This window comes from Trichoplusia ni, chromosome 19, assembly GCF_003590095.1.
Source record: "Trichoplusia ni isolate ovarian cell line Hi5 chromosome 19, tn1, whole genome shotgun sequence".
Taxonomy (NCBI): domain Eukaryota; kingdom Metazoa; phylum Arthropoda; class Insecta; order Lepidoptera; family Noctuidae; genus Trichoplusia; species Trichoplusia ni.
Genome location: NC_039496.1, coordinates 6,344,071 through 6,363,568, shown reverse-complemented (window position 1 = coordinate 6,363,568; position 19,498 = coordinate 6,344,071). Strand labels below are relative to the sequence as shown.

Below are 19,498 nucleotides of genomic sequence, written 5' to 3'. Positions count from 1 at the left end.
TGATTGTAAAATCGTTTTTATTAACCCTTAAATGTCTATTCCCTCATCATCTTTTCCTTCTGGCGCGCGAGCTTCTTTTTCGACAGCTTCTTCTTGGCGGGCGCGTCGTCGGCGGGTGCTGCGCGGGCGACTGCGTCCTCACGCTCGCTCAGGCACACCTCGATGTGGCAGGGCGAAGACATGTAGGGGTTGATACGACCGTGAGCGCGGTATGTACGTCTGCGCAGGCAGGGGGCGCGGTTTACCTGGACAAATGGGATATTAAATTAGTTAGGGTCTTCTTAAGGAATATAGACTGGTATATCTAACACGGTATATCTAACAAGGTAGAAATTAATGAAAACCATTGACTCATGAAATTTCTGCAATACTGCAAATAATACGATAAATATCAAACAAGTTTTATTATTCATAGTTACTGCCAGCAGCGTTAAAGTTTTGTAAGTGATAGAGAAAAGAAGGATCTATGAAAACCCTTCTTTATGTTAACCACTGTTGATGTATGCCTTCCGAAAACAGTGATAACAAGAGAGTAGTCACACTGACAAGCTGAAGGCAATATGTATTTGTAAAAGGACAGGTTTTCCCATAACTATGGATTTAAAAGGAATACCATAAGTGGTACCTCTGGTAGCACAAGATAGAGGATGAAATAGGTTAAAACTACAGGTTTTTTTACGTGATTAAACTATCTATATCCTAAAGGAGAGGCCTTCCAGAGATGTGTAACATTTTCAAGCTGATATTATGATTAACCTAGCAAGTCAGCAGGCACATAGGTATTGGTTTTCTAACATTCGTCATACATTGAGAATGTGCTTATTACATTATTTATTACATATTAATTACTTTCATTTTAGTATGGGGATCTATCAGAATGCAGCAGTATTATTAATAAAACTAACTTAATTAAAATTTTAAGGGTTTAAAGGGCAGGACAAAGACTAGCCATTTCTTTTTACAACTAATGCATTTGTAATTTTTTTCAGTTCGATATTCAGTCAAATACATAAATAAAAACCTTATAGAGAAGTATTAATGACCCTCATAAATAATGAATTAAACAAAATAAAATTACAAAAGCAAATCCAAATCTAACAAGGAGGCACAACTGATATGGTCATCATATGGTATGTTTGTAATCAATAAATACTTAAAGATTTTGCCAAATTGTTGTGTGAAATTAAAAGTAAGGTAATTTTTTTGTTGAAAGAATTATCATCAATTTATATTCATATTCATAAAATACACATTAAGTATGGCTAATTACCTTACCCATAGAATTACTGTATTGGTAAAAAATAAATAATACAAATAGCTAAATAACCTATATTACAAACTGGGTATCACACCCCGGGTTTGACCCACAGTGGTGAGATCATTGTTGCTCTGTAACACTAGTCGCTCACACAGATGCCACTTTTCCAGCAAATCTTAGGAACTGACCCTCTTAGGATCTAGGAATGAACTAACTTATTATAACTTAACTATTTTGACTCATACGGCATACCATTCAATTTTTGCATTTACTTTGAAAAAGTCCAAAAAGAATTAAGATTAGTTAAGATTAACTTCTCAATAAGGCCTCTGCATGGTGGACCTGTGATTATCCATGCACACCTTTAAAAATAACCAGGTATCTTCCCATTATAGTTATCCCGTGAATAAAATGAGATGCAAATAATAAATAGTGTTGAACAGTAACAATGTGTGCTTACCTGAATGTGATCAATAACCAGCCTGTCGACATCCAAGCCTTTGTAGTCAGCGTTTGACTCAGCATTCCTGAGAAGCTGGAGCAAGAACTCTGCGGACTTCTTGGGCCAGCGACCCTGTGTGGTACCGAACTGCTTGGCTTGTGCGCATCGGCCTACACCACCGTTGAAGCGGCGGAATGGAATGCATTCCTTCATTTCTGTCACATTTTTAAGGTAACGGACAGCACGGCGCAGGGGCAGTTTCCTGATGGCCATCGCCGTCTCATATGTGTTCTGAAAAGTAATAATTGACGGTTAGGCTAGTTCATATAGTGAGAAGTTGGGGGTTGGTGAGGTTGACCACTGGTGAGACCAAATAAGAAGTGTGTTGCGTCTATAAATTATAAATAAACATTTCTATCCAGTCTGTTAAATTGTCAGTGATCGCATAAATATTGTACAGACATTTGCCAGCAAAGTAATCTTCGCAGATGTTAGAACATCATTAGGAAAACTTGTTTGATGTCAAACTAACCTAGAAAAACATCGGCTTTGTGAAATCTGCTATATAATACTCTTTTCAAGAAACAGATTCCTACATTATTAGTGATTAGACCGCTTTAACATGATTAACAAGTATGTAATTTGGGAGGCAAAATACCACTCCATGTGGAATCAATAACATGTATACAAATATAACACGGAATTTACCTTGAAGTGAACACGGAGGTTTGAGCCACGCGCTTTGCATGACTTCGCTGGATTATCAGGCTCCCGAGAGTAACGACCCATTTTTAGTTTCTGAAACACAGAGCAGCTAATGTTTCATACGCTGTTGAGACATAGGTTATCATTTTATAACATTCCGGTTTTTCACATAATTCATGAAATAAACACATGTGCAGTAAGGATACACTGTTCTTAGATACACCATAACTGGGTTTTATTCAAAACTCAATAGTTTTCACGATTAAAATAGATTTTAACAAACACGAAACCAACCTCTCAGGAGAAAATTTAACAGGAAAAGGAATAGACAAGAAGTTTTGACAACACGTTTGACACTGACAAAATTTCAACAGTTGCCAGCTAAAATATTTATTAACACATCTATTGACTATGGTCACACTGCAATGTCATCAAAGAGTTTGCTCTATATTGAGACTAATAATGGAAAAATTAAGTATTATAAATGAATATTACGTAAAAATAAGGGTTAAAAAATGGGTATATTTCAAACCCTTATTTTATTAACAGTTTAAACATTTTTTTTTGTTATTCAATTCAAATAACTTTATTGAAAACTAGCTGTTGCACGCGGATAAACCCACAACAAATGTGAATTAATACCACGGCAATATAAAATCGGATAATAAATACCATAAAAATACCACGGAAATAAATTAACTTCTGTGTACCACGTTTTGGCTAAGACCGTTTAGTGTTTTTTTGCGGGAGAGAGTAACAAAATAATATCCTTACATCCAAACATTTAAACCTATAGTTTTATTAGTATACAATAACAATACAACATGTAAATAATCACTATTTTTTAGTTTGCCAACAAGTGTCAATATCAAGAATCAGGAGACCACCTGCAGTCGCTTACTAAATAACACAGCAGATGGCGTTGCTAGTACTCAATCCTTATTTTCCGCCGTCAATATCAGATACGGCAATTTTTTTTTTCATACTGTTACTGCTACTGCTGTCTAAGTTATATTTAATGTTATAAGTTAACGATTAATTCTTATTGGTTATTATATATATTTTTATGTTATCATAGGAAATCATATAAAGTAATTTATATTATGAGATCACTTTTTAGCCATAACTTTATAAAATCATTAGGGCATAATGTCAAGAGAAAAATAAGACTTCAATTTTAATTTGCATAATTTATTTATTACTTGTGCTGCTAATATTATAGTATGACTACAGTTTCATACAGTTATTACATAAAATATTAGTAAATTGCGATATGTCATTCAGGGGCTACCCTTTGAAAATGTATGTTTACAACCCTGATTTCGAGCTAAGCTGTTGTTTCAAGCGTCCGAAAGGTATTTTATTTTAATGCAAAAGTGTAGAAGTAAATTTTAACACTACAAGTCTTTATTACAGAATAAAGTTTAGCTATTTACAGTAAAATAGTTTCAACTCCTATAAGTTATTTAAATATTTTTACATTTCATCTACAAATATCGACTAGAACCATAGACTAGATTACATTTCTTAAATACGACTATTTCTATAAATTAATGAATTCAATTCATTACAATTGCTTTTTTATTTTACACTCAAGTTTTTTTTTCTAATCAGCTATACTTAATAATTACATAGGAGTAATAGCTACACATATTATATTCCTACTTAAATATTTGTGCTCAGGACTAGAAAGTTATGACAAGATTTATGATATTTATAATAACTCAAGTTATTTTAATTCATGTATAATTTTTTTAATATTATTAACTTCGTGGTTTATTTTACAGTGTGGTAACACTCAGCAAACCTAAGATCACACACAGCGCCATCTATCAATCAGCCTAGTAATCTGAAGTAAAATTTATTGTTTTAATGTTATTATACAAATGTATAATTGTTTAGTGTATTGCACTGTACAATATGTATAAATATTATGGAATCTTCAAGCATTATAATGACGTTAATTTGTATAAGTTACCAACTTAGTAGCGGTCACTTTGACCTAATATCAAAGATGAAAAAATCTGATCTTTGGGTGTCTTCGGTTTAGTTCTTTTTTTTTAACGCAATGTAAAGTAGATATTAATACATGTAATATAATAGATAAGGAAACTAGATATGTAGGCGACCTAGTCTTTGGCAAGTTGAGAGATATCTCAAAGTAGAGTTACTACATGAACCTAGGTACATATTAATGTTTAGTACAATTTATTAGCTAATGCGGCGCGGGTGCAGGTGGTGGCAGCAGCGGCAGAGGAGCAACGCAAGCTACGCAGTCTCTATCTGAAAAAAAATAAAAATAAAATATACAATTTATGATTGACTTTGTTGAAATATATCTACATTATGTGAGCGGTGTGAGTATATGAGGGGAGACAAATCGAACACGACATCGCAGATTGTCTTTTGTCTGCCTCTCCTGTCGTTCAGGTAGCTTACTGAAAGCTGACTAACACTTGCACGCAGAATAGACTAGACTGTGCTTAGCAATATTTTTTTTCATTGTGGCAGTATTGCCAACACTCGAGATTGGAGCGTTAAGAAAATAAATTATATAACAGATAAACAATATTAACGAACGACTTATTAAAAAGTGACGTAAAAGAGGTCTAAAACTCGGGCTATGAAAAAACAACTACTAAAAATCTTTCAGACCGGCGTAGATGCAAATTCCCTGAAATAGTATCTACATCCTGCAATAATGCTCAACTAGAGTCTAAATAACCTCAAACAAGTCTTCATAAAAGCTTTAAGTTCTGAAATCCTAACAACACAGGTCGGAACTCTCAAATAAGTCAAATGTACGTGAGTATCGATCGTCGTCTCCAGGTAGCGGTGACTCGGTGAACATAATCCGAATATAATTGCGGCCCTCAATGCCAGCCAATTAGTTCTACAGTAAATATGCTCGCATGATTTAATTATTAACACGAATTCCCTGAATTATTACGAAATCGTTTGATGGAAGTAATGTTTCGTAGAAAACTGTAGTCTCGTGAAGTAAATACTCGCATTTGGAGAAGCTTTTGCTTTTCAATAGGTACCCGTAAATATCAACAAGGTAAAAACTATTTACATTCTATACATTTGTTTAGGTACTTGAACTTGTTCCTTCGTTTGAAATTTCCAGTTTACAGTAACAAATAAAACGAGAAAAAATAAATGAAAACACTTAAGATTATTTAATTACAAATTCAATAAGTTAAAATTTGAGAATATGGTATATTTATAATTTATTGACATTGAAATGCCTGGTCCCATTTGGATAACATTAGCTGGTACTCAGGAAATTAATCTTATAGACCTCGTGAGACTCTGGATAATTGCCGAGACCCTAAACGTATAGAATTTATTAAAAAATAATAAGAGACCATATCCACATAACGTACCACGATCATGTATATAATGCAGCGAGGGTCTCAGGTCGGGCAGCCGCCACGGCTCTACGCGAGCCTCGTCGTCGCGCTCCACCTTCGGCACCAGCCCGCTCCAGCAGTGGTCGTCAGGACGAGCTGGCACCGTACTGCAGGGCCAAGTGCATGCCTGTGGGAAATCAACTTCATTTATTGTGGGGTATGGTAGGTTTTTGAATGCAGGTAGGACTTTGGTAAGACAACTGGTCTTTATATCAAGAAGAGCATTTTGCGTGCGTCTAGTTAAGTTTTAGTCGTTACCATTGGGGAGGGGGACAATCATGGATATTAAACATTAATCAAAGCATTTGCCCTAAAAAGGTGTATGTACCTAGGTATGTTTGTATAGTCATTCAACAAAAATAACAGTGGCAGTAACTTTTCAATGTTGCTAATCAAGAAGACTAATAAAAAGTTAACAGACAAATGGAATAAAAACACAAAATCGATTCTTCAACAATAACATGTTTGAACTAAATGGAGGGCAATATCGATTAGCCAACGATCGTATCGTCAACTCATAATCTGGAATAACGAATAACACATGCAAATACATTTATAAAAGTGTATAATTAAGTATGCTTCAGTAACAATAATCGGTATTTCATAGTGGTTCCCGATAAAAACGCGCGTTTCCGATTACAGACACGAGAGGTATCTATCTGATGGGGCACGGCACTTCAAACTACCCCTTCGTTCTATCAATTAACTAATAACAGTTATATTTCACCGATTTCAATTGTTTGTCAAAGTTTCTAGTGCTAACATTTTTAATTGTTTGTGATTATGTTTTTTTTAACGACTTCCGCACCAAGGATTTTTTGAGTCGCTGGAACGCTTGTCCTACGCGGTTCAATTGAAAACAGAAATTTGAAAATACAATAAATACCAATCTGGTATATTTCGTCAAACACTGCACCCGATCTCCAACACCACTTAAATTATAAGTGATGCTAAGCGAGGCACCGTGTTACATGGCATTCAGCGAGGGTTATTTTTCTTTCAGGTTGTATAAACTAAAAGGTTTATTGTTTTTCTTTTTAACTTTCTGTGACGCTGAGAATATATAATAATAATACACGCTAAACTCATCTTGGTCATCAAGTAATCTCTCAATATTTCGTTTCAACAATTTCATTAGTTTATAAATTCCATCAAGGCTTTCGTACTTTCAACAATTAACGCTTCAAAACATCACGTATTTAACCGCAATAATCGCGAATGTTCATCATTTCACTGTTTTATTGTATAAACAGTAAATGTTGGGAATCGCTAGCCAGTTCGCGAGTTATACAGATAGTGACATTACCAACGAACAAAGCTCATAGTAATTATTGTTGTTTGATTTAAAAGCCACTGTTTGGCGACAAACTGTAGACTTAAAACGTTTAGACAGGGCAATTTCAAATAAATTAGGGAGATGAGTGCTATGGAACTTGGCTTTCAAATATTGTTGGCAACTTTATTGTGAATGATTCATGTTGAAAAGATGCGAAACGAATGCGACCGGGTTCACTCACGTGTATTTATGGGGATTGCCCGACTAGTTTCGGACCGGACTGCCCTAGTGGTGATGTCGCAAATAACTATGATTCGAACTAGTCGGGCAATCCCGATATGTCGCAAAATATGGATGAGTAAACCGCAGCATTTTTTCAGTATTGTTAGTTTTGAAATAGGTACAAAAATTTAAGCAACAAGACACTCTGTGTTAAGAAACGTATCTTCAGAGAACACCAGCACTGTCTTGGAGAAAGTTACTGCCCAAAGACGGTATATATGGCAGCAGATTTATAAATTCTACATTTTTCTACTAACAGGTTATTTAAAAAAAAAACACATCAATTTACAATTGTACATATCTATTCGATGCTAGCTCTGTGAGTCCCACTAAACTATTCATTGCCGGTTCCATATAATTATTTACGTAACGCGGCTTCAATGCCGGCACAAAGCTTCTGTTATAACATAGTTAAATAATGTATAGTGGTTCAGTTAAAACACTTCAATACGTCGCGTGACAATAACTGGTACAATTAAACCTACTTATTTGTTAGTTATGACTTTCAGACTCTGTACTGATAACAAAAGTGTAGATAATGAAATAGATCAATTATTTTAAACGCAAACAAAAATATTGTACTTTTGCAGCTTTAGAATAGAACATAGACATAAAATAAAAGCTGGATGCATGATTGATTAGCATTGATCTAAATAGTTACCTTAATGCGGATATAAATTTTGGACTTTTAGGTGGGTTTCAACTTAATAAACATGTTATTCCTTAAGTGAGATTGAGGACCAGTTTTACAGGGTACTTCAGAGAAGTACGCGACGTGTCGCGGCTCCGATCCCCGCTAGGGTCATCATTTGTGTGATTTACGAAGGCTTGTCTTTAGTCTGGGTGTCCTCAGGATTAAAATCCTTAATGTGGGAGTATCTTTTTAATAACCAACAAAAATATTTTTTGTCAAGAAAAGGGTAAAAAACAGGTTTTTAAATTGTGCACATACTTTTTATAAATTACAAATTATAGTTCTCTAAAAAGTCTTTGAATTCAAACGTCATTGTGTAAATAAGTAATTCTACGAACCGAATGAATACCATATTTTTCTCGAAGCCCCATTATTTTCTTGTGAGAGGTATAAAATCATATGAGAATAATAAGGTTCGGGGGCCTACCACCTCCCCTGATGCGGTTGCTGAAGCGAGACAGCTCACTACAAACAAGTTCAACAGTCTTCAAGAGGTGTTAGCAGTCCCGTTGGTACTTTTAAATCGGTTGTACCAAGAAGTCAACAATATCTGCATTTGTATTGATTGTGACATAAGGTTCATTTTGCCGACGTACCGTTGTTATAGTCCCTTATGTGGATATTTATTTGTTCAGATTCGTAGAAATTACGAAACTAATGATTGTTATGACAGTATACCTACGTAAAAACATTTCATTTTACTTTAAAAAATATGTATTAAAATGAGTTCGTGGAAGACAAAAGCAACGACATCTCGGGTATCTGCAGATATATATGACAATCTGCCAACGCAAAAGCAATCATAATTATTATCGCAACGCAAACGATACTTAACAATAAAAGAGAAAAGAAACCATTTGGGTGAAATAATGACGTCACGACAACAAAGGACTAGGGGCATACATTTTCGCGGCCCACAAGCGAACAACAAAATTAATGTTCCGCACACGGCGCAACCAATAAAAACGGCGGGCCAAAATGCCAAATCCCAAATGAGGTAAATAAAAAAATATCGAAATGTCACAACGACATTTAAATAACGGCGAGCACAGATAATCATAACATCTTGTAGGTTTTGTGCGATTCTAATATTATTTATAAAAATTAAAATTGTTATATAAAATGTTATGTTTGTTTGAAATAACTTGATAATAGACTAGATCTTTAGAAGTGGTTGTATAGAAAGCCTTTGACTCAACTAACAGATAGTTAAAATTTAAAGTGCCAAACCTTGAACATTTTTATTGTGCTTAAGCTTCAAAGGATCTTATGAAATTCCAAGAAAACATAATAGCAAGGTAGAAACAAGGTGGGAGTTTCGATAAAATACGTGTTCTTATCAGTCTACATCCTCCTACACATTTCATCAATCGTATTTTTTTTATGATATTAGTAGGATATTTAAATCTACCAGGTATCATAAAAATCTAGACAAAATAAAGCTATGTTAGCATTGTCAATGAAAATAAAACATTGTTATCAAATAGACGAGCAAACTTTTAATATTATTTTGATAAGGATCTCTTTATGACTGATGTATAGACAGGGACACCAATAATTTGATTGTCGCAGTAATTTCGTTTGAATTCCAATGAATTATTGATTCCCCTACAAATGGGCTTTTGTTTATTAAAAGAAGTGTATTGTTGTTTAAAGAGAGTAATTTGTTTTACGTATTACTTGTGTAAACAATAGATAACGTTCAATCGTTTTGTCCTAGAGGTGTTGTTTGATTTTTTACAATCAAAAAACCTTTTTTATTCATGTTTGTCTGTTCGACGGTTTTACTGTCAAAGCAATCCCTTAACTAATTTATACACATCCGTACAAAGATTGGCTGGTGGAAAGAAAATTCATTAGGTACCCGAGACTTCAACTTAATTATTTTACTTCATTTATCCCTTTTTAAAAGACGTAAAGCGGTAAATCTGACGTCAGGCTTTGATTGCATCACTGGAGTACGACTAGATTTATCCTGAATAACACAATTGGAGTTGTAACATTATAACAATATCATTAATAATTTTAAACTCTCTCCAACGATTGTCAAAGATGTATAAAAATATCGGGACTGAAAATGTAACGTACCTCTAACCAAAGCATGTATTAATCCGTTATGACATGTATTAGTCTCTGACCGTATCAATCGTTGCTTAGCCTGTGATCGATCAACTTGTGCAGTTGTAGCTTAGACAAGAGCTTCTCGTTATTTGAATATCGTAACATCGTTTGTAATATTTTCGGAACAATGTCCACCGTTATATAATACTTTACGGTACTTGTTAACAAGCGGAACTCCTGTAATATTTAAATAGTTCACGAGCAGGTCAACGAGAGCCATCTGGTAGACTGGAAATGGAAGCTCTCTTTTTTTCTGTGTTGAACAAACGTAGGAATTAAGGTTACCTAGTTTTTAGTTTAAATGACAAAATATTTATAGGGCTTTAGGTTTTTATCTTCTTTAAAATAAATAAATGTAAGTAGGTAATTTAATATAAAAACTCGTTATCAACATTTGATTGAAGAATTCTTTTTTTTTAATGTGCATATTTGAATGTGGTATCCCGTCGAGTGAAAACGCTCAAACCAAGATTAGAAATAAGTATTAGGCAAAAATAAAATCCTTTGAAGAAGACAGAACTTTTTAACTTTTGCTAAGTAGGTTCGTGTCACCATTCATTCACCTCATTGACCAAGTGTCATAAGGAATTAAAAAAGAGTTAGACGTCAAACTGGCTGCATACGTGACCGTTGTGACGTCAGCGTGTGAAGCGTGTAATTAACTAGTGCACGTCAGCAATCCCCCGGGACATCACATAGGGGGGGGACACCAGGAACCCCCAGGGCACAGCATTGCGTAGCTTGCGTACTATCAATTGTTTAGACAATTTAGACTAATTCAATTAAGTTCGACAATGCGTCCAGTTATAATTGATAGGTACGTGAGTGTAAAGGACATGGTAATCTAATATTGATTGTCTTTTGTTTTTCTGTAACTGAATTTTTCATAAATGCAGGTAGGTACTAGGTACTATATCCGATGTATGATTAATAAAACGCGGAATAGAGATATAGATGTTGACGATTATCGCTGAAAGGAGTTTCGCCTCCACAGTAAGTTTATCATGCTGAAATTTGGACGAGAAATAAAATCAATTTAGGTATCATGTGCCCGCAAGAATACGTCTAAACAGAGTAGTTAATTACATTGAAGTGTGATCAACCCTTCTATAAAACGGCACAATCACTCCAGACGTCCAGACTCCAAAAAAAAGAAAACCAACATCCAAATCTGTAAAACCCGCGTACGGTTAAAACGTAAAAAGCATCAATTTCTCGCTAGTAAAAACACACCGCTCGCAAACATAATCTCTACGTGACTAAAACAAAGTGGAAGTTGTACACGACGAGTGATTTATACGAACATCAAGTGGGCCAATTGAATCGTTTCGCGAAATCCGCCTGAAGTATCTATTAGGTACGTGATCCGTTTACCGAACTCGCACTAACACTGAAAAAGTATTTATGTCGGTAAAGCGTGTTTTTTCTTTAATGTTCGCCCCGAGGATTATGTCCATTCGTCTTTCTGAGCTACGTTTTGTTGGTCTTTGTTAAAGTGTTTACAAATGTAGAGATTTTTGGAGATGTATTACAGGTCTTGGGATGTTACCTACATTTTGATTTTGGTGTAATTTTGTTCTAACATTTACAACGTATCTGCCTACTTTTTACGTTATTTCGTTTCCCAGTTATTGAAATCGATTAAAATGTGATTTCTTTCAAACATTAGATAATACCTAGTATGATAATATAAATCGTTCATTTATGAATCTTCTCTGTTTTTACTCGACTCCCAAAGCTCTAATAAATAAAATTTTCGTCAGCCATAAATTTGATTGATAAAACATTCAATCTAAATAAAATAAAATATATGACGAATTAAATATATTCATTTGTCTTATCACCGTCCAATAAAACAATTGAATAATTAATTCCGAACTCTCTTTGAACGAGTAAATGAAGCGAGGTACCAGGGATGTCCACTATCAATTAATTAAGCATAAAGGATGGTATTAATATATTAATTCAATAACTTGGTAACTCGGACTTAAAGTATTGAAGGCTTATGATCGAGTGTCGACTGCATGTTTGTGAACGCGCCCTAATTTGAACAGCGCTGGTGTCTTAGGGCTGTCTCCTATAATAAAGTAAGTTATGATTAAATTTATTGATATCTTGAAATTTTTTTTTGACAATATTTCTTGAAAATAAAAATAATGTAATGTAGTTCGTAATGTTAATTTGTACCTACTTTTTTCTTACGTTTTATTTACAGTAAAAATTACTAAGCGTTTTATAATTTGTAACGAACTATTGTCTGATATAAAATCGTTCAAAACCTTTGCATTTCAATCTAAGATCAACGAAAGCGAGACGAGACGTCACATACGCGTTACGTCGTCTCACCTCCATAATCGTTTTAGACTTCATACCAATCGCAGACACTTAAACACTTGAGCCATGGTCCACCGTCCATCCAATTTGGACAAAGCCCTCGCTTCCGAACAATGCATCGATGCTATAATCGGGGCCCGCGGTGTGAACACTAAGCCGATTTCCATAGACTAGACTGGCCGCCCGGCCCCGCCCGGCTTTAGCGATTACATTTTAATCCCAGTTCTGATTTGGCAATCTATATTAATTGTTTTATTACTATGCGGACTAGATATTTGTTGTTACGATAGCTTCAGGCGTTCAGGTTCATTATTTTAATTTATAGGGTCGATTTGATTGTAATTGTTTGTCCTTTAATGTTATTGGTTATTTTGTTAATTGACTTCCATAAAAGAAATATACATTGACCTTGTGAATATAACAAGGAATGTTCATTTTGTTATTAAGTTAAAACATAAGTCACTTCCTACTGAATCAAGGACATAGTTTTCTTTTAATTTAGATAATTATTTATACCTTATCTAAGTCATTTGTTTCAAAGTTTAGACACTACAGTAAGGAATTTACATTAATCATGACAATGTGTCAAAAGCATGAATAAAAGATTGACATTAAACAATTAAGAAATGATTAAACAATATTACAACTTATTTGTTTTATTTAGTGCCCATTTCAATTACCTCACTACTGCATAGTTACTGAGTAAATAATGAATCTTACATAACAAGAACTAACTTGAACGTCGCGGTGGCAACCCTAGCATGTCCTTTGAAGGGATTAACGGTAGGGTTCTCGAAGCGCGTTAATTACTAACGTTTACGTCAATCATGAGAAGCGCCGCCGCCTCTTTTATTTACAACGTAATACCCATTCAGCACAAGTAAATAACGTGCTTACGATCATAGACGTCTTTACTGAATACCACGAACTAAGTACAACTGAAAACTGAAACAGTTTTGCATTATAGACGCGTAACCGCCTTATGTATACTCAATCACTGTCTAAGTTGCAGAGGTTATTAAGTTTTTAGTTGACTCTACATTACACATAGAGAGCACATTAACATTAAAATTAAAATTGAGTGAAGTTTTACTTTTCAAGCATTGGTCAAGTCAATCGTATTTTTTTCGTAAGAAAGAAGCCCATGTTGGTATGACAGAATTAAACTGTGTACGACTGTTGTTAGTGAATCTGGTAGGCATACGACTTTTTAGTTAGGATTTTTGTCCTCACTATTTCCTACTTCTATAAAGTGCTTGTAACCAGCAATATGTATCCTCAATACCCACAGCTGTTATTCATAGAATTTTAAATAAACAATATTTATTCTCACTAATTACAGTCTGAAACACGCGAAAGCTTACTCAATGTTCAAAATGGCGAAAAAAAGAAACCCCGAAATCCCGTACTGAGCGAACACTAAACGGAAATCCCCAATTAATTGGTCCACGCGAAGCCGATCGCTACTAAATTAAACATTTTCTCTTATTTAAAGCCGAAATGAAGTTCATTTGAATTCGTCCCGCCAGTAATTACAGAGTTTACGACGTGCAAAAGCCTCGAACGGCAGCCATGTTGATAAAATGGCGGCGCTTACTCCCGCGAGAATGACGGACACCGCTTGGAATTAAATGGCTAATCTTTGAAGGCGGATCAAATTAATCAATGCATTAATTACACAAGTTTTAACTTTTTATTTATTTCTCGAATAGGTGATTACGAGAAACAAAAAGAGAGACTAAAGTTATTTAATGTTTAATCATGAGTCTTAATAAAACACCAGTAGGTAATCAACGTATATCGTGGCTAATGTACACGAACCATGCTTGGACGGAGCGTGTATGCACTAACATTTAAAATTGATGTCGTCTACATTCATATATTTCTCAGTATATTCAATCTCATAACAAAATAAGAAAATATGACCTCAACCATCTAAATAGGTGAACAAAAAAACTAATCACAACGATTACCGAGTTACGTACAGGGTGATTGGAAAATTTTTCCTCTTCGAACTTTTTAAATTGGATCTAACTCTCTCGGTTTGGTTCGGGCTCAGAAAAATCCAACTCAAGTGGATAATACGATTCACTCAATACTATTAAATTGCATCTTTGAGAAACGTTTACGTAAGTTATAAAAGGATTTGACTTATTTCACCGACTTATTTGCGAGTATTGAGTAGTATTTTCTAAATAGAAGCCTTTGTAGAGCTATGTGAGTACTTATTTCATAATAATTGAGTATTTCATGATTGAAATGTTTTAAAAATTATACAGTTTGTTTTTTATTCGTAGATTTGGCAATATCAGTTTGTGTGGGTGGATCGTAACCGATGTAATTGGTAATTTTTGAACCTTTACCTTGAGCTTTTTAATTAATTATTTATTAGATATGTGCTGTAAATTAATTGTTTAAGGGTTCATTATGATGAAATAAAAAACTGATAAAATCAATTTTAAGGAAATAAATGGCTTTAGGTCAATCCATCGATTTGGCTTATCAAGGTCCACAGCTGAACATAGAAAAAAAAAAGAATTCACACAAAGTTAATGTTAAAATGTAAATCTAAAATTTATTGTCACTCACCACATTCCTCGGCTGATCTTCCTCCGTGGTCTCGATATCGACGCTCTCGTCACTGTCTCTGTCACTCTTGGGTGACCGCGTCGGCGATGACGGCGGCGGGGACCGAAGTGGAGACCTGGTGAGCGGGGACCGCCGCGGGGATGATGAAAGTGGTGATCTAGGTAAAGAAAACCAATTATATATCAGCCAGTTTGACTTGATTCCGTTCATTGTTGAACTTTCCAGTTCTTTATTGAGGTAATAAATAATGAGTCCTTAATAGTGACGCCCTATGAAAAAAAACTTAAATGGTTTTTTTTTAGTGCTTGAAGCCTAGGTATTTCCGAGATACTCCAATCTTTTCAATGTTATTACAATTTGAGAGTTATTCACAATATCATAGCTGAACTTTCTGATGGCAAATTTTCTGCTACCTTTCCAATATTCAAAAGTTTACCTGGTGGGTGACCTCGGTGGCGACATGACTGGGGACAGTTGTGGTGACTCCAGCCGGTGACCCCTCACTGGACGGAAGGCGCGAGGCTCTTCTATAGAGTTCACACTGCTTAATGCTGTTAATGCACCTGTAGAAAATGTTTGTCGTTACCAGAAAAAAAGAGTATGAGGAAAAAATATGTAATATGTTTTTTTTTGTATGAATTTTCTCTGTTCATTGTCATCAACAGTAAAGCCGGGTCACCTAGTCGGATATAAAACCTGATATCGGATTACAAATAATATTGGAAATAGTCAGTTTCAAAAACAACCGAATAAAACATGAATCTGTAACATCTGTAATGATTTTAACTTATCATTTCTTACCTGGGGTCCACAAAGTGGGTTTCAACCAAGGCAGGGCATAGGGTAAAGGCAGTCTGGCCCCCCACACATAGTCAGCCAGTCTCGGTACCGGGGCATGCGCGCTAGGTGGACTGGCGGCTGGCCTCTTCGCTTCCACACTGGCCTCAGACTCGGGCCTGCGAATGGGGACTCTTCTGAAGCACAATTTAAGGCTGAACTATATAAATAGACGTTTTATAAGGCAGTTTTACATTTTCCATCTTACTTAAACTAAAAAGTTTGAAATATTAAAAACATTCTTTTACAGTTTTTTTAGCTCTAATCGCGCACTCTACAAGAATATTATGAAATCTTATGGTCTCTTCCTCTCTTATCAATATAAGAATATACAAAAGAACAAACACATATTTATCTCGCTCTCACCTAGCAGCCGAGAGCATCCTCTTTCTCGTTCCGCCATTGAACATGGCCTTCACATCTTCCCACGCATGTACCACTTCTTCGGGTGGAGTTCCACTGAGCTTCATGTGGCGTCTCCAAGAGTTAAAGTTGGCTGCATCAGGCTGGATGTATTTGTCTCCAGGTCCAACTCGATGAGAGTGAAATATGAATTTGTTTGGAGAAAAGAAGAGGCCGCAATACGCGCACTTAATGCATTTAGCTCGTGAGGAATTGTACCTAATAAGTAACAATCGAGATTTAAGTAACGATATTTATAACCATTAATCAAAATTAAGTAAATATGTCAGTGTCAAAATCGAAATCATAAGTTTTTATTTCAAATATGCCGTTTTAAAGGCGCTTTTAAAACGTAACAGTAATGTCTCTACATGCTTGGTTCCAAAATGTCATTCTTATGGAGAAGAACCGTCAAGAAACAAACATATTAATGGTTTATTGATAACGAGTCATACCTGGCTGGCAAAAAAGCACCTCGGCATCCCCAAGCGCACTCATGATGGACGGCAAATGCAAAGTCATCGGGCAGTCTGGGAGGAGCGTTGTCTCCGAGAAACGACTTGCAAAGACGTTCCGCTTCTCGTCTTGTTATCATACCTGGATTTAAATTACCCATACAGAATGAATAGAAGTGTTTTGTAAAAGAATCTTATTTATTATCTTAAAAAGAAAGTGATAGAGCACTCCTAAAAATACCACAATCAGATGCATAATAAAGACATAAGATAAGATATTTTAAAATCTCATTAGCAGTTTCAAAGTGCATCTTCGCCCCGTGTCTGTGACATATTTTATTACTGCTATACTAGTAGCGTCATAGCGTGACGATATATGCCCTATAGCTCTACGCAATATACGGGACTGATATTTTTTTAATCGAATCATTGGATTTTGACTTTAGTGCGTTCAAGCAAGCAAAAAGACAAACTCTACAGCTTCATATATCAGCATAGATAGCGGTGGCCGGACACCTAACAAACAATACTTCTTTATTTCAGTTGAGTTTATACTAAATAGGATTGACGCTCCACGCTATGTAGCGCTTCGAGATTTCCACAACTAGCCTAACCTTAATATTCTATAATACATTAAAGGAAAATCCTCAAAAATCCTCACCACAGCGTCGTGAAGATACAGGCATGGCTCCTGCCCTCCTCAATATCTCCAGCTGCACCGGCGTGCACTGCACGCAGGTGATGCCGAGCGCCACGCGACGGTTGTGTATTTCGTTGTACGAGAACTGCTTCAGCAACGTATTGGATATCTGAGCGAGGCAGAGACGCTCTATGCCTTCGATCACCAGGGAGACTATTGGTACCCCGTATAGAAGGACTGTGCCGACCTGGACGAATATTTGGGTTAAATATTGGAGTATTATAGTAGTATTGTAGTTTAATAATATTATTAGTCAAATAAAAACTACTGAGTCCGAAGTTCTGAATTAACAAATATAAAAGATTGTCAAACTGGACCCGGTATTTGAAGTCGGTTGAAGGAAGCGATCTTGATGAAATAACGAAAGCATACATGTATTTTACTAAGCGTATATTGCATTTCAATACAAAAAATAAATATAATAGCACAAAATGATTACCTGATTGGGTTTACCACTTAATTGCAACGCTTTGTGTTCTCCTCTAGGTTTGAGAGACTCTCGCGGTGAGAGGGCTAAATTTGTCGCTTCCATTCTACAACAAAAATATACATTTTAAATGACACACAATCATATTAAAGTTATCGGTATAGTTTTATCTCTAGACTTGAACACTGCTTCTATATGTCTCACATTTGAATACACCAGATTTTTATATAATAGTTTGCGTTAAAACATAGCTGTTAATATTCTACCCTAATAAAAGAAACATCATTACCAAAACCATTCCATTCCATTAACGCAACAAATAAGACCAATAACCAATAAAATGACTTCATTTACTTTTCCCGCACAATGAAACTGCACGGTGTGAATTATCGTATAAATTTGGGAGAAAACTGATCGTTTTGTATACAAATAGGCAGTTTGCGTGTGAACTTACTGTATCGAATATCAATTGGGTATATTGAGGGGAATGGTAATGTATGGGGAACCGCCCCTTTAGGGCCTTTTTTATTCTTTCATTGACTTTTTGTTCCAGTTTTGTTTAATGGAAACAATTGCAGAATTTAAGAGAGACAAACCAAGACTGATCGGAGTTAGGTGATAAAATTTGGTAAGAACTAATTACGTCAGAAGTGTGAACAATAAGTACGATTTTTAGACTAAAGGAGAGAAAAATACTTAGATGAACGAAATAGCACGTACTCTTGCAACTTCATTAAAACTACGAGGTTTACTTTAATTGCTTCAAAACTTCCTCGGTAAGGAAACTGTTGATGCGTTGCAAGTTTTTCTGTTAGAGGAGATTGCATTGTTCAATACTAAAATATGTTATCTCATCCGAATGTCTCAAGATATTTTTAATATCGACAGATTTGTGTTTTTAAGAACTAGCGGTGTCATACGGTTCAACTTAGCTTGTTTTACTCGCAAAAAGGTTTGTGTAAACTACACTTCTTTTAAATTCAGACAGAAACTCCAATAATAGTTTTTCTTACTCCGACGGATAAAATCTGAAATTATCGCGTTCAACATTTTAAAATTGGAAGCTGTGGCTAGGAACAATAAATATATATTAGAATAACTGACAATGTTGATACCAAGAAATACATATTCCAGTGGAGACGGATAGAAAAAAAGAAATGTTATTTCTCTATAAATATACCTCACAATGATAAGCAATGTACTGATAAAACGAAAGAAAAATAAAGGTAAATTATTTTTTGCTTTATTATTTTATTAAGTATTTATTGTTTTCTAAAAAACAGTTTTCAAAACAATCTTGACCCATTTTCCCCTTCGACATTCAAAAAACAACAAAACATGTTACATTTAAAAATGATTCATCACCACTTAAAACTGTCCTAAATCACAAAATCAAATAGGGTTGGTCCGCGTTGAGACGTACAACGATCATTATAGGGTGTGATTAGTCAATTTGTGTCACCCCTACGAGTTGTGAAAGCCGCCAAAATAATTGATTAAGTTAAATAATATAATGTAATGAGCGCATATGTTACATATATTAGGGGAATCACTTGATTC

General features: G+C 35.1%; 2 protein-coding genes across 2 annotated transcripts; both read right to left on the bottom strand.

Annotated features, from left to right (window-relative positions):
• On the bottom strand, positions 1-2,789 carry LOC113503318 (60S ribosomal protein L17). The gene is made up of 4 exons (XM_026885178.1): positions 2,700-2,789; positions 2,409-2,498; positions 1,719-1,991; positions 1-245 (listed from the first exon to the last, which is right to left on the bottom strand). Exons 2-4 carry the CDS (start codon positions 2,487-2,489, stop codon positions 36-38), a joined length of 564 nt encoding a protein of 187 aa, XP_026740979.1. The 5' UTR covers positions 2,490-2,498; positions 2,700-2,789; the 3' UTR covers positions 1-35.
• Positions 2,790-4,549: 1,760 nt separating this feature from the next.
• Positions 4,550-18,043, bottom strand: LOC113503557 (SKI family transcriptional corepressor 2). The gene is made up of 9 exons (XM_026885587.1): positions 17,951-18,043; positions 17,473-17,758; positions 16,812-16,953; positions 16,321-16,575; positions 15,919-16,091; positions 15,554-15,680; positions 15,118-15,274; positions 5,795-5,948; positions 4,550-4,688 (listed from the first exon to the last, which is right to left on the bottom strand). The coding sequence occupies exons 1-9, from the start codon at positions 18,041-18,043 to the stop codon at positions 4,621-4,623; spliced, it is 1,455 nt and encodes a 484-aa protein (XP_026741388.1). The 3' UTR covers positions 4,550-4,620.
• Between the last annotated feature and the right edge of the window lie 1,455 nt (positions 18,044-19,498).

Excerpts from the sequence above, each read along its gene's own strand:
- LOC113503318 (XM_026885178.1), bottom strand. The coding sequence starts at position 2,489 with ATGGGTCGTTACTCTCGGGAGCCTGATAATCCAGCGAAGTCATGCAAA. Across the intron at positions 1,992-2,408 it reads ACCTCCGTGTTCACTTCAAG|AACACATATGAGACGGCGAT; the intron begins GTAAATTCCGTG and ends ATTACTTTTCAG. Across the intron at positions 246-1,718 it reads TGGTTATTGATCACATTCAG|GTAAACCGCGCCCCCTGCCT; the intron begins GTAAGCACACAT and ends CCATTTGTCCAG.
- LOC113503557 (XM_026885587.1), bottom strand. The coding sequence starts at position 18,043 with ATGGAAGCGACAAATTTAGCCCTCTCACCGCGAGAGTCTCTCAAACCT. Across the intron at positions 16,954-17,472 it reads TGTATCTTCACGACGCTGTG|GTATGATAACAAGACGAGAA; the intron begins GTGAGGATTTTT and ends ATTTAAATCCAG. Across the intron at positions 5,949-15,117 it reads AAGATCAGCCGAGGAATGTG|GCATGCACTTGGCCCTGCAG; the intron begins GTGAGTGACAAT and ends GATTTCCCACAG.